We start from the raw sequence: 21,733 nt of genomic DNA on the forward strand, positions 1-21,733 counted from the left end.
GGACTACCGGGCCGCCCGCTCATAATTATGACTCTCAAAGCAATTAAACATGCTTTGGAACTTTAATATTGTTTAGGGACCTGAAGAGTTATGGAAGTATGATCTAATTTAAAAGCAGAAGTGTGACGAAAAAAAGGGGAAGAAAATGTTTCCATTTTGTTTGTTCAATTATTGTTCAAGTGAGTGTAAAAAGGGTATTATAATATATTGCAAAATCTGAACATTTATTCATTACACATGAAAATTATTTTTTTGGACAGATTTTAGCAAGGGTCACGGAAGTTGACATATGATTTGCTTTCGTGGGACAGTCCAGATCTGTCTGTCCGCTTCACCTCGAGTTTGACCCTCGTGCGGTAAAGGCTACTAAAAAGACGGCTGCAGTTTGTCTCTTTTCTGCATTGGGGTGACACTTGAACAGTTCAGTCCCTGTTCCCAGGTTGCCTCTTCCTCTTCCTCATTGAGAAGACATTATCTCGAGAGAGGCACATCCTGTCATTTCAAAATAAAATGAGGTCACGCCAAGCTTAGACCTGACAACACAATTAATTTAATACAATTATTAGCGATTGGTGCTATAAAGTGGATTCCATCTTAAATAAACAAGTAAACAAAAAAAGGAACTTTTCGGGCTGCACTTAAAAAAGCAAAATGGTAAATGACGATCATGTAGCAAGAATTTGCATTGCTACAATCAAAATGTTTTCTTTCAACAACATACTTAACACTTATACTTGCCAAAATGTATTTGTCCATTTCGTGCTCATCCCAAGATATTGCAACCTCTTGTCTTCCTTTCTTGATCTCGCATTAAACTTGTTTTCTCATTTTCTACTGACTGACCTGCAACCAGTGACAGAGGAGGAAGTCGACCCAGATGTCAACCCTCACGACATGTGAACCGAAAGGCCGACCGAGGAAGAACGTGATCAAGAATAAAGTTGTGTAATCAGACGCCCCAAACCACCCGGACACTTGCTGTGCCACTCACCTTCTCAAAGTAAAAATTGATTTCAGACACACGAGTCCTAGTGCCAGACGGAACGCAATCATTTAATGCCAAAGCTCACAAGTATCCATCCAATTAGACATCCTTAGTTTCCAGTATGGCTTCTGCAGATGGACTCAACCAAAACTTGATGCATCTCCCCTTCTCCGGACTTTTGATGGACATCTTGTTTAAACTTATGTTGAAGCATGACCCCAACAAACAGATGTTACAGACTCAATATTTCTTTCTGACCTATTTTCTACCCTTTCAACAAACACATCCCATCGCATGTAAAGGACAATCGAAATCCATGAGACTCCATAATAGCACGGCCTCATCTGCTTCCTCTGTTATGACCAGCTAAGAAAAAGTACTAAAACCTTGACCCCCCCCTGTCCCATTGTTTTACATCTTTCTCCCCATGTGAATTGGAGCGGCGCAAGCGTTAGCGTTGGTACACAAGACCAACAAGGGCATCGTTTGTTCAGTCAACATCACGGTATGTGGTGAGGTGACATTGTTGTACAATAAGGAAATCGCTGACATAGCTCCTGTTGTGTAATCGTGTTGTTGGTCGTCAAGAGTCTCAACAGCCTTCCATCATGCTTCTGGCTATTTCTATGAACAATGCACATAAAGTAGAAACCGATATTGTCATTTTCCTGTCATTCAACCAGACTGAATCTTTGTTGTGGCCTCATATTCTTTCTGTTAACAGTTTTATAATAAAGGAATAACTGAGAACTGGACTGTCTGATGATTCATATACAAATCAGAAGTCTATTACTCCAAAAACAAGGCCATCGTTTTGTGCATATTTTTTTTTTACCTTAATGACTTCTTCGGATGCAATAGCAGTGGGAGACTTGCATACATACACCATTTTAAAACCAAAACAAGTCATTTGTCCTTGAATAATAGTACGGCCTGGTCCAGCCAAGAGTCGGTGATGCAGCACTAGCAATGTCTCTGGAAAGAGACGGTGGGTGAGCCGATACTGGGGTTTGAGTCCAAGGAGTTGGGTGTCATTCCGACAATGCCATCACCCTGGGGCGTCTCTCCACACAGGAAGTCGAAGTCATCCTCTTTCGAGCCCTGACAAAGAAACAGCGGTGACTGTGTTCATCGTCATCATCATCATCCGTTGTGGTTGTTTTTTTTTCTTCCAATTGTTAATCTTTGGGAGCATGTTGATCTGATCCTCCAGTCATCATACCTGGTGGACTGTTTTATTGGCGATCAGCTCCGAGTCTGCTGGCTCCTCCCATGCCTGATAGAGGGGCTCAATGAACTTCCCAGACCTGCGCACAAGACAAATGTTGCATCCGGGTTCAATAAACACACAAAGATGCTTTTTAAGTTGTGGAAATGAACACAAGTCTTGCTTCTGGGCTCTTCCGTCAGTTGTGAAATGTTATTCCATTCAAATCAACACTTCATCATTATGAGCTGGTCAGTGTGCGTGTAAATATTCCAAAGACTGAAATCACTTCTTTTGTTGGGTTTGTTAATTTGTCAACTGTGTTTCGTATCGAAATGAATTATTTATTTATGATGTGACTGAATTACTGTATTGGCCCGTGTATAAAACGGCCTTGAAGATAAGATGACCCCCTCTTTTTCAAGACTCAAGTTTGAAAAAATACTTTTGAACACCAAATAATTTTTTATAGAGAAAATAATTACAGTACATCTGAAACAAATGATTATAACAATTAAAGCCTGTCAACATTCATGACCTAGCCCCTCCATACCTATCTGACCTCATCCATATTCCTACGCCTGTCCGCTCTCTTCGTTCCTCCTCCTCTGTCCTCCTCTCTGTCCCCCCTGCTCGCCTCGTCACCATGGGAAATAGAGCCTTCAGTCGCTCTGCTCCCCAGCTATGGAACTCACTCCCCGCTGACCTTCGTAATACAGCCTCATTAACACATTTCAAATCCCGCCTCAAAACACATCTGTTTCGACAAGCCTATCCACTCAGACCATAAAGCCATTGTTTTATTTATTTATTTTGTTGTATTTTTTCTTATCTTATTTGATGTAGTTTTTTAACATTGTACTCGTGATTTTAACTGCTTGTTGTAAGGTGTCCTTGAGTTTCTAGAAAGGCGCCCACAAATAAAATGTATTATTATTATTATTATTATTAACATTGTCCACAGCTCGACTCAAGCTGAAATCATTCGCATTCCATCTAACGACTCCACTACGGATTGCCAGCGAGAGCCTCCATTACAAGCTGTGAACAGAGATTGTATGTAGCGCAGAAGACACTGTTTCGGGAGAGAAATAAAGAGACTAGGTTGATGAGCCTCTGGTGAATAAAGAGCAGGCATTACGTTGAATTCGATGTATGCCACTGACGCCATTGTTACTTGTTTGGAACTATTTTGTGTGGAAGGTTACAGTGTTCTGTGTCCATATAAATAAAGCGGGTGGAGCTTCTCTGTGTTCGTCTGACAGCGACTGTGCGCTGATGCACGCCGAGAGTTTAGCGGTGCAGTGGTAGCGACCACACTGAAAATAAAACGTCTCCAGTGTTGTCATCGAACCAAGTGTAGTCATCCGAAATGATGTCTACACAAAACCTTAGAGAGACTTCCACGCACGAAGGACCAACACAATCAACATAGCCTGACTGCTGTGTTCAAAGCAAACTTGAGAAAAACGAAGTATGCAACCATGGTTTAAATCCACTATAGGCTGAGTACTAGTTTACTTTAGATGTGCACTTTATAATGTTATATTGCCGTTTTGATTCCATAAAAAGAGCTGTTAAAGGAGCTGCTGTGTGACAAAATATTTGTTTCACTGTTGTTGATGGACAGTAATATTGTGTGAGAGATTGTGTGAATAACTGCTCCAAGTGAAAAATGTTCATGTAAAATTGAAAATCGAAAGTTATTTCAGTAAATATTTGCATTTTGCACATAGAAAACTGATTCATGATTCCATGTTGATGAGAGCATTAAAATGGGGAAAAATAGGACAAAAAAATATAAAAGGAAATTCAGAAACGATAAAAAAAGCGTGATTACGAATATTTTTTTAGTTCATTTGAGTTAATTATGACAGTTTCATTTTTAATTACCGTAGATTAAATATTTTAATCGTTTGACAGCTCTAATAACAATATATTTGAGAGAAAAGGCATGTTGTTTTGCCTCATTCAAATCTAAAGTTCAATCACATTCGTAAATGAATGGCTTCTGGTTTTTGAAATGTAAATTACATCATAACTTCTCCTAAGCTGCCCGTTAACCTGGACGATCTTCGACCCACTTTTCTCGAGATTCTCACTACATTCCTCCATTTTCTGTTTTCTCTTCTATTATTTTCTTCTCTTTTCCTTCTTAGTGCGATTTTTTATTTTTCTTCTTCGTGCTACCGCTATTTTTATTTTTATTCTTCATGGCAGGGGTTCACTTTGGCCTGCGAAGTCAAATTCAGCATTCGCTTCAATGATATCTGGCACTATCTAGCATTGTGAATGTGTATAATGTCGAGACCCCGAATATAAAACAACCCCTATTTTTTCAGTCTTATTTCAATACAAAAAACACAGTCTTATATTCGGGCCAATACGGTAATAGTGTATTTGGTACATCTATATATGAAGAGAGAGAGTGACTTCTGGTTGGTGTCTGTCATTTAAATTCATATGGGAATTTTGGAATTCACTACTTCAAGGTTTTTCCTTGAAACACTGTAATATTTAGTAGCATGATGGATGATCCCGTATTGATAAACATACACTGTCAAAGAGGTCTTAACAACATGCGCCATTTGATTTCACGTTATGCTTATGAATGTTTGTGGTTCGCAGTTGTGTAGAACAGTACCACGTGCTAACATTTTGTGATTGATTTTAAGGGAAAACTCAAACTGGGTCCACATGTGGCCATTGTATTAACATTGGCAATACATGGTGTGCTTTCACGCATTCCATCTGACACATTTCCTATTTGGTCTCTGTAGTGAAAAGGTTTCGGAGCACCGGAATCAGATGATGTGATGTGCAGTCATGTACCTTTTCAGCAGGTAGGGGTCAAAGGGAAAGAAGCTGTCCAGGGGGTTGGTGTTCGTGGTCACGCTGTCGCCTCCAGCTGAGCTGTGCACCACGGGCAGCATGTAGCGGCTGTTTCTCTCGATAATGGTGTAGCAGAACACCACCTGATATTTCCTGAAGCAAGCACAAACACAGCGACTGTCAGGTCCAGCAAGCAATCAGACCCTTAAGACAAACCTTAAAACACAAAGAGAGGCTCAGAGTTAAGCAGAGTTATCTTTTGTCGCAAGGAGAACGAACTGAGAGTGCAATCAGGTACAGTCTCGGAACAGCTCTGAAAACACTTTGCTTGTCTCCCGTCTCTCTATTGCCTTACGCTATGTACGTAAAGGAAGTCCTTGCAGGGTTGCACTAGTAAGTTGTTTATATATCTAGAAGCAGAGAGCAATAAGCTAGATACAATTACTCTTGAGTGACACTAAAACAACTCGGCTCGTGCAGTAACACTTGTCTTATGTGTGCTGAGTGGTTACCTGGTGATGGCTGCAAACATGTTTGTGACCGCAGGGAGACACACTTTAAGCGGGTTCATTTGACACATGACCACCCTCTCCAGGTTCAAACTTTGCAGGTACTCCAAGCCTGACGCAGACACACACCATTACTAGATGAGACTAGAGTGTGGTCAGATTTCGTGTGTGTGTGCACGGATTGGGGGGGTCAGAACATTAAACATTAATCAGGGTTCCCACTCTTCTATTTATGGACCTTTTAATGACTTTTGTGGACCAAATTAGCCATCTTTAAGGACTTTTTCTCCATTCAGCGGGGGGGATACACGGTGGATTTAATGCCCGCTCAGCAATACACGGGCTGAACAGAAAGCCACATATCACTGAGCTGGTGTTCAAATCATTGCTGCCAAAGGAAGGGCACATCTTTATTTTTCGGGGCAATCACTTCAGCTTTTATTTGACATACTGTATGTCAAATGTTCACTTTGCTACCTGTATTCACAGGTAGAAAAATGAAAACAACTTTTCAATTAATTCTGAAATAAAACACACAAAGAAAGATTTAAATTGAGAAAATACAAAACTTCAAGTTATTTTTCAATAAACACAACAGTAAAAAGAAAGCTTCGAAAAGAAAGACGGAAAGCTTGATAAAACCTCCGTAATTTGCAAGGAATGTCGCACTAAGAAGCCATACAACGGCAGCACCACAAATATGCAGACCCACTTAAAACGATGGCACCAGATCACCGACAAGTTTCCCTCCCGCTTCCCCGCCCAGTTCCTCGTCGGACACCGGAGAAACTCTTGGTAAACCAGGTCAGGATCAGAAAAAAATTGCCTCTTATTTTGGGAGTCCCCTTGCAACTCACTGTGACCGCGCAATGGCTATAACTAAGGCCACTGCTTATTTCATATGCAAAGACCTCCAGCCTTAGCGTGGTGGACAACGAGGGTTTCAGACAGCTCGTGCACGTTTTGGAACCCAGGTATAAAATACCAGACAAGTCTGTGTTCACTTACAAACATATTCCTGATGTGTACAACAAAGTGAGAAGTGAGATTACTGTGTCGCTGAACAGTGCGCAAAGAGTTGCACTTACAGTGGATGGGTGGACATCTTGCGCTAGATTCATATATATATATATATATATATATATATATATATTATATTTCATATAAGACACTCAGTGAGAATACTCTGTTTGTGTTTACACTATAACAACAGCTGTGAGTCTCAGGTGCCAAATTGTTTACATTTTCTTTGCACAAAACCCAATTGTGAAAGGGCTTAAATAAGTTGTTTTACAAGTTCTACTGTTTATAAGGAATAAAGTGGTATCCTTTTTGTAATACCATACTGAATTCCATCTTTTTAAAAGCTTTTTTTTCTTTGCTTATTTGCATCATGTTTAATTGCACAATATCGCAACAAATTGCATTGTATCGTATCGGATCGCATTGATTTGAACTTAATGTGTATCGAATCGTATCACATCGTGACGACGGTGAAACGTATCGCATCGTATCGCCAGAAAATTCCATGTATCGTTTAAGTATCGCATCGCTGGCAGTGGATCGAGATGTGTATCGAATCGTCCTCAGTGCTGAGATTCACATCCCTAGTTTGCAGTTGGTGGTGAATTATGTACAGTATATAGAAGTCACTACATAACCCTATTATTTTCCCTCATATCACCTACACACAGCGGAGAGCATCGGACTATTGACTGCTGAGGTGCGCTTCGCTCGAGTGGCAACGTTACATATTTGTCTGTCACTTGTTGAGATCGATAAATTCGATGAGTAGATTTTTCCAGAAAATACGGTCATTGTTTGCCGAGCAGGCAACCAAACCATCCATTCACTGCCCCAGGATGGCGTCAATCTATTGTTTCCCGGAATGACCCGAAGTGATCACGTGATCATCGTCGGAACTAATCAGAGACGGCGGAAAAAAGCAGAGTGGGTCCCATGTCCTGCATGTTCCGACTGAACTATGAATTGAAAGGGTGGGGAAAATGACATACACAAATGAAATGAACACCGCAGGTTAATTATTATGGATTTTAGAAGATTTCCCTAAAAATTATGGACAATTAAGAACATAATTTTACAACTTCTTTTTTTTAATTGATTTTTATGAACTTTACGGACCCGTACGAACGCTGTTAATGAGTAGAGTGAGAAACCCCTTTTGAGGGATATGGAAGTAAGTTTAGGAGTTCCGTTTGGACAACAGTAGTGCTTGCCATCTTGTGGCATCTATAGGCAAATGAGCAACTTTTGTTGATTTTTATTATTCAGGGCAACCTGCAAAAAAAAGGTGAACAGTGGATTATTCTGACTGAGCATGCAAAATTCTACAAGGAAAGTGCGTAATAATAAGTTTCTTGATCATTTAGAATTGTATTGATTATGTGGAACAAATTGTTAGGAAGGGGTGTCAAAATCTTTTCCTACAAAGGGCGCATACAGAAAAATCGAAGGATGGAAGGGCCACTTTAACATTGTCCGACATGCTAAAACCAATCAATCCAGCAATTATTTCCATCCACCCATCCATTTTATGAACCGCTTTATACTCACAAGGGTCGTGTGGGGCATGCTGGAGCCTATCCCAGCTGTCTTTGGGCATTAGGCAGGGGACACCCTGAACTGGTTGCCAGCCAAACGCAGGGCACAGGAGACAAACAACCACCCATGCTCACATTCACACCTCGGGACGAGTGCAGGGATGTGTACCTTTCTTCATGTTGCCCGCCAGAATGGCTCCATGTCTGAAAATCAATGTGTAAAAGATAGCCTGGCAGGCAGTGTAGAATGGTCCGTGCAGGCTGATGTCGCAGCAGGCCTGCCCACCTTTACTGTCCTGGCCATCAATATAGCGGTGAATCCACGAGATGAGCAGATCCAAACACGCTCGCACCGTGCTGGGGAGAGAAGGTGCACACTCAATTAGAAACGTAAAACTTCCTTCAAACAAGAAATGAATAACATCAACTATTGTTATAACAGTCACGAAACCGAAGTTGTGACTAAGCTTACAGCACAGGAATGAACTTGGCTCTGGCAAGGAAGCTTCCCATGTACCCCGCTGCAGCCTGGCGGAGGACAGCAGGCTGTGATGGACTCTGCAGAATCTTCCACAAGTGCTCCAGGAAAGCCTCAGCTAGGGCCTTAAAGACACAAAATTATAAATAAATATTCCTACATCAAACTTACAATGTGTGGGGATTTTCAAGACACTCACTTTATCAAAAAACAAAACAAAACAATAAAAAACTGTTCTGAAAAGCTGCGTATTGAGTCCAGGGGCTGTTCCGCTGCCAAGCACACAAACAGGGTAACTAACGTCCACCATGGTGGAACTGCAGACAAGTCCCACGATTGACACAGTGCAGACGGCAAAGAAGGTTTTAGATAACTGCTATGTGTAATACATCATTTAATTTAGTCATTGCTTAATAGGTGCAGTTTTCAATTTTCCCACAGTATGTTTAACTCATTGAATCCCACCCATTTCCGCTGGAGCAAAGCCCTCAATCACAGCCGTTTTACTGGATTTTGACTGATTTGCAATGCCCATGGATTATTGGGTTCTAGAAAATAGCTACATTTCATCAGATTTCAAGTTTCTGAGGAAAGAACAGAGAAAAAGACCTTTTTGTAAAAGCATGCATTTCAAGCAATAATTATAATAATTATTATAATAATTTCAGGTAGGGCACCACTCATTAAATCAATTCAACTAAATAAGATTTTCCTTCTACAAAAACAACATAAACAACAGCACAAAGGGGCTTTTGAGAGCAAAAATATTTATCTGCACTCAATTGAACTGATGAAATTAACTATGAAACAATGACTTCAGTGAGTGTGTGCACGTGTATGTTTGCAAGTGTCGGCAATTTCATGCATGTGTGTCCCCCCTTCACCCTGCAACTTATGCTTTTTTTTCTGTGTGTGATACAACATGAAGCAATGAAATGTCTGTCGCATTCTGGTTTCTCATCGCTCGCTTTTGCGAAGGCACTTTTGCTGCGCTGTGGCTTTTGCATAACGCGGACGAAGTTCGTGCACATGGAGCCTCTTTTGATGGCTGCTTGTTACTTTTGCGCAGACTCCATCTGCCTCGTCATGGTGGAAGATTTTCTTTCCCAAAAGCAATCCTCACGGATCAATTGTTTTGACCCATCGCTACTTGTTCGACTGCACTCCCTTACTAACTAGACCCGACTCCGCCCATTCATCCATCTCCCTCTACTTCTTTTGCAATACAAAACATCTTTATTTATAAAGCGCTTTCACAACAGCTGCAGCTGTAACAAAGAGCTTTAAAGAACACAATCCTGTTCCGGCGGCGCAAGCCCGATGGTTGCCCTCTGATTCTGTTCCGGCGGCACACTTCTTGCGACCTGGCCTCCCTTTGAACCTGCTCCGGCGGCGCCTTTGCTAATTTATTCCAATGTTACTCATGATGGTGGTTGAAAAAAGTTGCGCACCGCTGATCTAGTTGTTTCTTAAAAGGGAAAGTCAAGTCAAAATGTTTCTTTTCAACATATTCTATGACCCCGCCCCCACTAGTCTAAACATGTTTTTCTGAATAATACTGAGATTGTCAAATGTGAATAAAGTAGAAAACTTCACCTGTTTTAATCTAACTAGGGAGTATGCCATTTTGCCTTGTACTGCCACTTGCTACCGACTGAAAGTGACATAACAGTGCCTAAGCTCAGCTTGCGAATGACACATAACCAAACCCAGAGAGCAGGTGAGCATTGATGGTCGTTATCTTATAAATTCATTTGTAAAGGTTTATAGCAGAGGATGAAGGGGAGACTCACCAGTCTGAAGCTGCAGAGGTAAAAGAGCATGTACTGGATGTGACACGAGGCATGTGTGGGTAAGATGAGCTTGTCAAACACATCCAACAAGTCCCGGTACAGTTCCTTGGTTCTGTCTGTATGCAGAGCACCTTGAAGTGAGGACAACGATATGAATACATTTGAATGAAATCAGCCAATTAAGCAAGTGTATTCTGATGATTCCTATTGGTCAAACCAGTACAGTGGTACCTCCCACTTACGAAATTAATATGTTCTGGAAGAAATTTCTTAACTGGAAAATATTTTAAGTAGAGACGCGTTTCCATGTAAATGCCAGAATCTGTTCCAAGCCCCCCAAAATTCTGACATGTTTTACAAAGCATAAAAATGCATTAAAATATGTAACAAATACATGTTACAATTAGATTATTGCACAATAAATGAGAGTTGTCCATTGTGTAAAAAACAAAGAATAAAAACGATGGTCATTTAACCTTTAACTGCGTCCTCATCGTTTTTTGTCCTCTTTAGTTCATGTTCTCTCTCAGAAGTGGTTTTGAAAAGAACTGATCCAAGGACGTTTGCTTTTGTCGGCTTTTAAGAATCCTTTGAAAATGTCTAAGGCAAACATCAGCACAGTGAGCGATCGCCGGACTGGTGAGCACTTTTTCTAAAACTATTTTTACATTTCGTATCTTGAAATATTTTTCGTAACAAGAGGCAATATTTTCCTCTTGAGGCGTTTCGTAACTTGAACATTTCGTAAGTAGAGGTTTCACTGTCGTTTAAAGACAATAACATTATGATGTAATTGGCTACCGTTGACATGGCAGAGGTCCTTGATGTACGCCAACAACATGGTCATGAGCGAATCGAGCCTCTCGGCCACCGGGTGTGCCATGACTCCCAAACTGGGGGGCTGACCTGTCGGCAGGTCCTCATCCTAACACACACACACGCACACACACACTTTTTTAACTGACAACACGAGTGATTCCAAACCAGGGTGCTGTGGTGCACCGACATCCCCAAACTTGTCGTTGATCTCCTTGAACTCGTCAGAATCTCCCAATCAGTTTGGTTTCTATATTAGCAGTAGGCTACTATGAGAGCGTGTCAGTCCACCCGAAGTTCACAGAAGTTCTTGCCAGTTTGTTCAAAGTATCTTTTTATGTATGTAGTTCTTGCCAAGCAATTTACGTTTTTTCTCAGTTTGTTCAAAGTATCTTTTTATGTATGTAGTTCTTGCCAAGCAATTTACGTTTTTTCTCAGTTTGTTCAAAGTATCTTTTTATGTATGTAGTTCTTGCCAAGCAATTTACGTTTTTTCTCATTCTTTACCTTTTGCAAGCGTTTTTATTTGTTTCACTTTTTCTTGGTTCTTTGTTCCCAGCGTCCTTTTTTGGTACTTTGTCGGTCTTGCATTCTTTCAGAAATAAATATTTTTTTGTCAAATCTCTTGTTTGTGCCTACGTTTGTGGAATCCAATTTTGTCCGGAGTTATCTGGACACCTGACACCAAGACTATTAAAAAATAATAAATATCACAGATTTCAGAGCCATGTCAGAAAAAAAAACTGAATTTGTGTTCATTTATTTCTCCAACATGGCAATTTATAAATGTATGTATGAGTGAATTGGATCATATGAGTGAATTGGATCATATTGCATCATATCGGCACCAGGAGTTGGTCATTGTCATCATCACTGCGTACAAAGCTGCGTATTTTAAAAATTCTATATGATGACTATGATGGTGGGGGTTAGGGGTGGGGGTGGGGATCTTACGTACCATGTCAAAGAGGGCCTCTTCAGTACAGTTGCCTGCCTGCTGGCTTTGTGACAAGTTCTCTTCGGCCTCTTCAATATCTGAGCGGGATGCACTTACCTAAGACAGGAGATAATAGTTTGTTCTTGTGTTACAGTTCCCATACAACTATGACATCAATGGTTATTAACATTCTGAAGCCACAGGAGGTGCCCCTCTAATTTGCTTATGAAATACAATGATTGAAGTTGAAATCTTTACAAAAACTATTTAGTTGAACACCGAAATAGAATTACACCAAGATTTAAAAGCCAAATACGCAAATAAGATATCCTACCACTGATCACTTTCGCTCTCCTTGATACTTTGCGCATTGTCTCACAGTTGTCACTGGGTGGTACCACCGCACTACGGTTCACTTACATTACGAAATGTCCTTCCATACTTATTTGTCATGTCTTTGTTTATGATAATGCTAATGCAGCGTGTTATACAGGAGACAAATTCCTTGTGTGTTCTATATACTTGGCCAATAAAGATGATTCTGATTCTTTATTTGTCTCACACTGTGGACATTTACAGTCTACAGCAGCAAGATTGTGGGTAGAAAGAAGAAATAATACAAAGTGTTTGCGTTCACAAAATAATGTTACAGTTTCAATGTACACAGTTCAATTAAGTGCAATATAAATATAGGATAACACATTTTATATTCAGCAGCCTGACAGCAGTCGGCAGGAATGAGCGGCGGTATCTCTCCTTGCAGCACGGGTGTAGCAGTCTCTGGCTGAAGGAGCTACCTAGTGCTGTCAGGGCAGGCTGGAGGGGGTGGGAGGGACTATCCATCATAGCTTTTAGCTTAGCTAGCATCCTCCCGTTACCCACCTCCTCTAGAGTGTCTAGGGAGCAGTCCAGGACAGAACTAGCCCTCCTGACCAGTCGCTCCAGTCTCTCTCTGTCCCGAGCCGAGATGCTGCCTGACCAGCAGACAATGCCATAATGGATGGCCGAAGCCACCACCGAGTTCTAGAAAGTCTTAAGGAGTGACCCCTGAACCCAAAAGACCTCAGTTTCCTGAGTAGGAAGAGTTGGCTCTGTCCTTTCCTAATCAGGGCGTCCGTGTTGGTAGATCAGTCCAGTTTATTGTTTAGAAGAACGTCTAGGTACTTGTAGGAGGTCACCCTCTCTATGTCCATACCCTGGATGTTCATCGGTGCTGGTGAGGACTGTTTCCTGCAGAAATCCACAACCAACTCCTTAGTTTTCCTGGGGTTGATCTGGAGGTGATTCTGCTGGCACCAGTCCACAAAGTCCTTCATGTCCTTCTGTAATGAGGCCTACAATCGGAGAGTCATCGGAGAACTTCTGAAGGTGGCAGTTTGGAGTGGTGTGTCTGAAGTCTGAGGTGGAGAGGATGAACAGGAATGGAGCCAGAACAGTCCCCTGCGGTGCTCCAGTGCTGCAGAGAAGCCTGTCCAACTCACGGCTCTGTACCCTCACGTACTGCTACCGGTTTGTGAGGTAGTCTGTAATCCATGCTGTGAGGTGGTGGTCCACTCCGGCGTTCTGCAGTTTGTATCCTAGTAAGTTGGGCTGGATCGTGTTGAAGGCACTGGAGAAATCCAAGAACATGATTCTCACAGTGCTCCCAGCCTTCTCCAGGTGTAGCAGCACTGAGTGGAGGAGGTAGATAATGGCGTCCTCCACGCTGATGCCGGCTGATACGTATAAAGCAGATCTATATAGGACAAATCGAGGTCCTGAAACATAACAGCACTTGTGGAGTGTTTCTGTATCAAACCAAATAGCTGAGTAGTGTGAGGCTGCGTCATATCATGAATGTTTTTACTTTGGAGCTAGCGGTTGAAATCCATATGAATAGACGCATAAAATAACGATATTGAGGAGCGTTGCCCGATATCCCCAAAATATTTCTACCTCCTCTGCCTCACTACTCTGGTCATATCAGATTATAAAATGAGCCTCTTCATCCGGGACCATATTTACCGTATTTTTTGCACTATAAGGCGCTTCAGATTATAAGGCGCATCTTCAATGAATCGCCTATTTTAAAACAGTTTTCATATATAGGGCGCACTGTAAGGTGCAAATTGAAGCTACATTTGTGGCTATGATTGCACTGTGCATCCACTAGATGGTGCTACGCCCTAAGGGAATACATACAATGTAGCTTTATTTATATAGAGCCTTCAAAACCGCTGCAGCTGTAACAATGAGAACTGGTCACAACGACGGATATGAAACATATACAGTAAATATTCCCATCTGCGGAATTCTACGTAAAGGAATTTCCTTCACCCGGAATAAAAACCTATGCATCAACATTTTGACTACGATATTACATTTTACCGGAACTTACTTAAGCGGAAGTTCCACTATCCGTAACCCGAATGGAGACGGAAGGCTGCGGGAGCTTAACTCATTCACTCCCAAAGAGTCTTTTCAGACTTGGTCTAGAATTGGCTGGTACTGAATGAGTTAAATACATGCCGTGCCCACCCGATGCAACGGAAGACACGACGGAAGACAGATGTTCACTTCGCCGTTTTCTATCATCGGATTTGAAACGACGACGTCTAACTGACTTTTTATTGCCGTGCGTTTTACTGGAATTGCGAATGATTTTAACTTTATTCACTTACGTCCTGTAGAGCTCGACAGTAGCTTAAAAAAGCATTCAACACAAAACGGGAGTCACGACGGAAGAAACGTGTTCGCTTTGCCGATTTCTATCATCGGGTCCGAAACGACGACGTGTAAGTGAATTTTTATTGCCGTGCATTTCAAAACTCTCCTCAAAACTCACTTGTATTCTTTGGCATTCGACTCAGATTTGTTCTTGGTTTTACTGTTTGGTGCTTTCTACCGTCTTTATTACCGATTTGTTTTACTGTTTATTGTAAATGTTAAATTGCTCCATGTACAGCACTTTGTATGCAGCAATGTCTGTTTGAAAGTGCTCTATAAATACAATTGAGTTGAGTTGAGGTTAACTTTTGAGTTGAGTTTAACTTTATTCGCTTAGATCAGGGGTGGGCAATTATTTTTCCGGGGGTCCAAATCAGAAGCAATAAATATTGTGGAGGGGCGGGCCAAAAGTTAGAAATAGAAAATAAAGAAGATAGCACAATGTCTTTGTATGCCAGTAATAATGTAACCTTCTCCTCCACCATCACACTCAGCACCGGTTCTCCTCAAGGATGTGTACTGAGCCCCCTGTTGTTCACGCTCTACACATTTGACTGCTCTCCGACTCTTATTAGCGGTCCAGTTTGCAGAACGTTTTTAACATGATAACAATCAAACCATTCTTGGAAATGTTCATTTACTCGAGCCACAAGCAATTCACTCTGAGCATGGAAATTGCCAGAATCGGACTGAGTAAGAATCGCTTCCTTGTTTTTCGAAGTCTCGTAGATTTGAGTCTTTCCGACTCCAGGCGACCCACTTCGCTTAATCAGATACTCTACATATTACTTTCCCTTCCATGGTCATTACTTTCTCGTTCTTTCTTCGTCTATCCCCTCCCTCCCTGTGCTCTGCAACTTGAAGTAACTGCACCACCTCGTGTTGAAATACCTGTCGTTACAAGTCCAAACGAAATGAATGCAATCAAACCTTAATTGTGCACCAATCTTCGGCGGATTAAAAAGACCAACGTGCCGGATCCGGCCCACGGGCCGTAGTTTTCCCACCCCTGGCTTATATCATGGCATCGAAACGAAGAACAACCCAACAAAACAACCCAAAATAGACTCAATTTTTCCCAAGACGGAAAAAACAATCAACACTAAAATACTGTATGTGCTGTACTTTGTTGTGATTTTTTTTATACACTACACTTGTACTGTATACTGTACTGCAGTTTTTGTTATAATGTATAAACAGTTTTTGGACAGTATATTTTTGCATTTTATTGCTTGTGTTGTTACACATGTATTTTGTCAACATACTTGCAGGTTTATGTTATAGAAGAGCTATTATCTTCAAACTAGTGCCTTGACATCCAAGCAGTTTCCCGCAAGGACTCGAGGCATTCTGCTTTTGTAAATAAGTTGACCAACCCAAATTAAGCCAAATACAACTGTGGCAAATTGGGTCGGTAGAGTGAAGAGGAAAAGGGGCTTTACACGTTCTGAAAATAAAACACTTAAAGAGCTTACATCCAGTTTAAGCATCTGTCCAACAATGATCTCGAGCACGTCTCGTTGAATGGTTGGTAGGTACGAAGTCACAGTCAGAAGGTTGTGGACGTAACATTCCTGCAGAGAGAAAATAATAATAATTTGCCACACGGGCTTGGGCTTTGGAAGTGAAGGTTAGTTGTTGAAGGAGAAAATGACTTCAATGACCTCTGCAAACTGTTTCGAAAAGATAATCGGTTAATGATCATACATAAATGTACACTGTGATCTTTACGTTACCAAATATAAAAAGAGGAATAAATTCTGCGTCATAGGACCAGAAATGGATGTGGGTGGTGGGGAGTTTAGACTGATTCCAATACTGTATTTTGCAGAGAATTAGAATACTTGTTTTTGTTTTTTGTTTTGTAACGTGTATAAAAATTAAAAATTAAATTAAGCGGCAAAAATATGCCCATTTTTGCCCATTCTAAAAGAGCTAATGGCGGTGGACGATTAAATCAGCCGAGAGAAAATATGCATTGTATTTTTCAGTCTCTTACCAGAGTTCTGGAGGACTTTTGAACGAAAGGAAAGCTGTCTTGCAAAATAGGCACCAAAAAGTGACTCGTTCTGAGAGAAGGAAGAGCAGAACATGAAGCACTAAACCAGAGGTAACAAGCTCAAAGCTTTCAACAACAAAATCTGCTCAAACCTGAATGAATAACATAGAGGCAAAAGAACGTACGAAATGACTTACGATGGGACATATCTGGTGATGAGCTGCAAAGCCTGATGGCACTGGTTGAAATTTCTGGGGAGATCTACAAAAGTTATTGTACAGCGAAGTTCAGTCAGGAAAAAAAGAAGAAGCTTTTTTTTCAAATCTATACTATTGGACTGTACACATGAATCGGTGTTATTTTTACACAAAATATTGACCAATCTAAGGTAAAAATGTCTCATTCTCTTTGATAATGCAATTTTAATGGTTGAACAAATGCGGTTTTTGGAGTCTGCTTCGAACTGACAATTTTGGAAATTGCAAACAAGGATGAGTTAAGCTTGGAGTTTCATAGGGATCCATTCCATTTAAAACTTGTATTTTTACAAATAATCCGTCTACGGCGTGTCCTGATAAAATCTCATCAGTGTCTTGTTTTTTAACATGTTTTGGACTCACAAATAAATGTCACTAATACACAGCCTTTACATCAGGGGTGCCAAAACTTTTTGGACCGAAGATTGACATTTCGATCAACTAACCACCCTTGATCGACCCGTTACCACACACGCATGGCATACGACGTTCTTTTACAGCCTGTTAACTATCGTAGCTCACACGTACCATTTTAAAGTGCTTCCCTCTGCCTCTAGATTTCTGTTTCTTGCCCGCGCCCTCAGTGAACTGTACATGAAACAAACTCTATATGTGAATAAAAATAATGATAAATGATATAGCGCAACAGCTCTGATCACAAGCTGCAATTGCAGACTGCTGAGCACAAACAACTTCCGGTGACGCAGGTCACGAGCCACCGTTGGTTAAAGATTTACCTGCTTCGTTTTTTTTATTTATTTATTTTATACGTTTTGTGAAAATGAGACTGATAGGACAAATTAGGGTGCAGGGTACATTAACACAAGAAATATATTACTAACATGCACAAAGACACACAAATGGTTGTTTGTTTTTTTTCTCCTCTACACCTCTCGCAATCGACTTGGGACCAGTCCGCGATCTGCCGCTTGATCGTGATCGACGTAATGGGCACCCGTGCTTTACAGTGAGCCTTTGACATTCGCTGTGGCCGCCAAAACGGTGAATGATGACACGATGAACAAGTGCCATTGCGCAACACTGGAACCTCGGTGTGCTCTTTTACGGTCATTTCTCATGCCCAACTGTGTTGAAAGCGATTGTTGTCATCGTACAAGTAGTAGAGCAGTCCCAGATACTTGTTAGTCATCTAATTATCTGATTGCAGCACATTGTGTCCCAACAATTTTGTGAGATCTACGAAAGCGGCTTCCGTTGTCTAAAATAATAATAATAGTAATAATGTCATAAGCCGAAACATAAATAAATGTCATTGAAAAGTATCATAAAGGACACATACTTTCATCGTCATCTTCTGAATCTGAGATCTCGACTCCTCCTTCACAGATCGCAACTTTTTCTGTAAATAAACACACATACAGATTATTTCTCAAGACACAGTGGCGTTTTAGACTAAATAAACTCGTGTGACGAGGTAGAAACCTACTGGGTGTAAAGTGGGCGACGATCATTTTGAGACATGCACATAGGAAGACCGTCTGTGCCGACACCAGATTACTGAGGAAAGCCATGTACTCCTCCACCACTGCTTGGCTCCGACCCACCCAGGGAACCCTCTGCAAAATCCACAACAACAGGACAAGTTTCAATATAATTTCTATACTATCTTAGGTCAAAGAGAATTAAATGAATGCAGGTGCGCTATACTGACTAAGATAGTATAGATGAGTTGTTCATGGTCTTTGGTGAGCTGAGCGACACAATTCCGAAATTCTTGTAGCCATGTAATAATCTGTGCGTCCTATGAGGAGAGAGAACATACACGAAGCTGTGACAAACTGGCAACATAACAATGACTTGAGTGCTTCTTGAATACGCTTTACCTTAATCTCAGGGTCCGCCAGCTGATGCTTCAGTAGTTCATAGTCACTCAAGTCTCCCTTCACACAACAAAAATAGTTTATCACGCACGCATTCCAAGAGACAGAATCAGAAAATAAGGAAATAGAGGCATTTCAAAAGCCACACTGAGTTGAAGCGTATCACTCACCCGTTTATACTTGGCTAAAGTTTCCACAACACTACCGCCAAATCTGACCGTTTTCAAAGGCGGGGAGTTCAGAAAATCTCGATCTTCTATCTCCATGCTTTCGAGATAAATGAAGGCTTAGCGATGCAGGGTTAGCTTCTCGAATACGTATTTTACCGCAGCCGGAAGAAATCATGACACGGTTTCGTGAATATCGCTAAAGCAAAAACTGTTTACCTGCGAATAATCATATTTCTTGCTTATGGAAAAGATATACTATATTCCGATGGTAAACGTCTTACATAAAAGTAAACAACCACATGGACAATCCCTCTCCACATCCGAGAGCTTCTTCTTCTGATGCTTTTAGCGTGTCCTAAAGCACAACGCTGCCATTCGCGTCATCTGGTGGATTTAAAAGACATAGCACCAGTACAGAAATGTAATGACTATTAAATAAATACTAAACAACTACGCCCTGTTGTTTGGTTGTTTGAGTGAAAATATAATTTAGAATTCCGGTGTTGTCGATTGAAAATCTGATTTTCCAAATGACATTTTATCTTTAATTTGATTTCAATTACAGCTTCTTAAATTACTTTGTGTGGTGCTGTGGATAAAGAGGTGGAGTATGCTTTCTTGGCAATCTTTTTTGTTAGTAAAGAATCTGTAGAATTTGTAAAACTAAAAATGATAAAAGCGATTTTTGTTCATTCATATTGTAAGTTGAGGGGTTCGTTGTTTTTCAGTGGATGGCTCGTCTTTACGAATGACAGATGGAGAGATGGAATCATTTAATGCAGTTTATTAAAAAGGAGAAAGAAAAAGAAAAAAACGTCTGCACCTCTTACTGTTTATTGTATATGTTAAATCGCTCCATGTACAGCACTTTGTATGCAGCGATGGCTGTTTGAAAGTGCTCTATAAATCCTGTTGACTTGACTTGACTTGACCTCCGAACGGATGAACGAAAACACAACACACCCCCTTTCAGTCACAAAAACACTTCCTGCTTCTCTTTAGCCAATCAGACGCAAGCAACATAAGAACGTTTCAGAAAGTATTAATCAGAATATAATTTAAGTAACTAACATAAAAGAATATAATGCTCAAATATAAAATGTAAATAATTGAAAATTTAACATAAGCTTACTGTGGTGTATTAACCATCATAGATTTGTATGTTGTTTGGACACATTGACTTCCCGTACTTTGTATTGCCATCTACTGCGCATGTGTGAAATGTTACCTGAAAAGCCGAGGCACTAGTGATGGGAATTCCGGCTCCTTTTAGAGCGCCGGCTCTTTCGGCTCCCAAATGGCTCCTTGGTTTTTTTGTTGCTTAAATTAATTTAATACCAAAAATAACGTAATATTATGTGTAAAATTAAGTACTAATGCAAAAAATAGACATATCAAATATTTATTATTTATATGGCTTTATTTATATTCTTCTGAACATACTCAAAATGGAGTGCTACAAAAATTAAAAAAAAGTACAAAGACCCATCTCAAAACAAGGTCGTCAAAAAGTTCGAATCTCTGAATGTGTATATTTATAAGCTTTTAACTATTTACAGTAAAATATAAGCAAGCTTTGAATACCACACAACAAATTATAAATTAAAATTTGTAAAACAACAAGAAAAAAAGCAGCATCCAGGTAAAGGTTTTAGCTTGTCTTTAGCGAAGATTGGCATGAAGAAAAACCAAGTGCCTCAGCTTTGAGGATTGATCCTGTTTCTCCTCTCTGTTAATATTTGCCCTGTTTTGGAGAAGATTCTCTCTGAGGGGACAGATGTTGCGACAACATACAGCCAACACAAAATGGACGAAAATCCCTTGCAATCATTTTACCCAGTTCCTCGTCAATTGTGTTCTGTTTTGCTGGTTTTATAGCTTTTTGCATAAAGTGGCTCATAGAGCTCTGGGTTGTACATCGAGGCACTTGTGACATTGCAGCAGCAGCAACAGTTGCAGACACACTAGCACCTTCATTAATAGCTGGTTCCCTTGCTTGTCTTTTCTCTTCAAGTTGTACTGATGGGTGGACATTTCTGATGTGCCTGTGCAGGTTATTTGTGGAGCCTGATCTATGGGATATTTTAACCTTGCACAGTCTACACGCTGCCTTCTAACTATCAATTAAATTGAAATGAGTCCATAATTCACTGCGTTTCCTATCCATTTTCTCACCTTTCCACTTTCCATCGTGTTGTTTTTTTTCACTAACTAACTCTCTCGTCTCCTCGTCTGTCTTGTTCGCGTGCTGCTCAGTGTGCTGCTGTGTGTGTCTCTTCTCTAACCCCTCCCCCTTCTCTAAACTGCAGCGCGCGCGCGTGTGTGTGTGTGTGCGTGTGTGTGTGAGTGTGTGCGCGTGTGTGTGTGTGTGTGTGTGCGTGTGTGTGTGTGTCTGTGTGCGTGCGTGTGTGTGTGTGCGTGTAACCCTCCCCATCCGGCTCCCAATGAGGTGGGAGCCGGCTCCCATCGTTCACTTCAAGGAGCCGGCTCGTTCGCGAACGACACATCACTACTAGGCACAATTCCCCCACGAGGTTAATGGTGCAACTCGACGGTCGAATACATTATAGAAACCGCGTGTGTGTGCCTCGTCCTTTCAAGACACAACATCTGGCGACGAGTAAAAGTCGATTTTAGGGTAG

General features: G+C 40.9%; 2 protein-coding genes across 3 annotated transcripts in view; one reads left to right on the top strand and one right to left on the bottom strand.

The window, feature by feature from the left end:
• Positions 1-1,362, top strand: part of si:dkeyp-72e1.9 (syntaxin-binding protein 4) — a 66,680-nt gene extending 65,318 nt beyond the window's left edge. For both annotated transcript variants that reach the window (XM_052049652.1, XM_052049653.1), the window contains one exon: positions 854-1,362. In XM_052049652.1, coding sequence (XP_051905612.1) covers positions 854-900 — 47 coding nt within the window. In that variant the 3' untranslated portion in view covers positions 901-1,362. The remainder of the gene's footprint in view (positions 1-853) is intronic.
• rrn3 (RRN3 homolog, RNA polymerase I transcription factor) lies at positions 1,027-19,449 on the bottom strand. The gene is made up of 17 exons (XM_052049660.1): positions 19,092-19,449; positions 18,925-18,981; positions 18,753-18,842; positions 18,528-18,657; positions 18,381-18,440; positions 17,021-17,084; positions 16,824-16,893; positions 16,300-16,398; positions 12,140-12,235; positions 11,167-11,290; positions 10,366-10,496; positions 8,567-8,697; positions 8,264-8,451; positions 5,537-5,645; positions 5,025-5,177; positions 2,208-2,292; positions 1,027-2,086 (listed from the first exon to the last, which is right to left on the bottom strand). The coding sequence occupies exons 1-17, from the start codon at positions 19,185-19,187 to the stop codon at positions 1,949-1,951; spliced, it is 1,821 nt and encodes a 606-aa protein (XP_051905620.1). The 5' UTR covers positions 19,188-19,449; the 3' UTR covers positions 1,027-1,948.
• Positions 19,450-21,733: the final 2,284 nt, after the last annotated feature.

The sequence above is a fragment of the Hippocampus zosterae genome, chromosome 17, assembly GCF_025434085.1.
Source record: "Hippocampus zosterae strain Florida chromosome 17, ASM2543408v3, whole genome shotgun sequence".
In the NCBI taxonomy this organism is placed as follows: domain Eukaryota; kingdom Metazoa; phylum Chordata; class Actinopteri; order Syngnathiformes; family Syngnathidae; genus Hippocampus; species Hippocampus zosterae.

Excerpts from the sequence above, each read along its gene's own strand:
- rrn3 (XM_052049660.1), bottom strand. The coding sequence starts at position 19,187 with ATGGAGATAGAAGATCGAGATTTTCTGAACTCCCCGCCTTTGAAAACG. Across the intron at positions 8,698-10,365 it reads ACCTCTGCAGCTTCAGACTG|GCCCTAGCTGAGGCTTTCCT; the intron begins GTGAGTCTCCCC and ends TGTGTCTTTAAG. Across the intron at positions 2,087-2,207 it reads CCAATAAAACAGTCCACCAG|GGCTCGAAAGAGGATGACTT; the intron begins GTATGATGACTG and ends TTTCTTTGTCAG.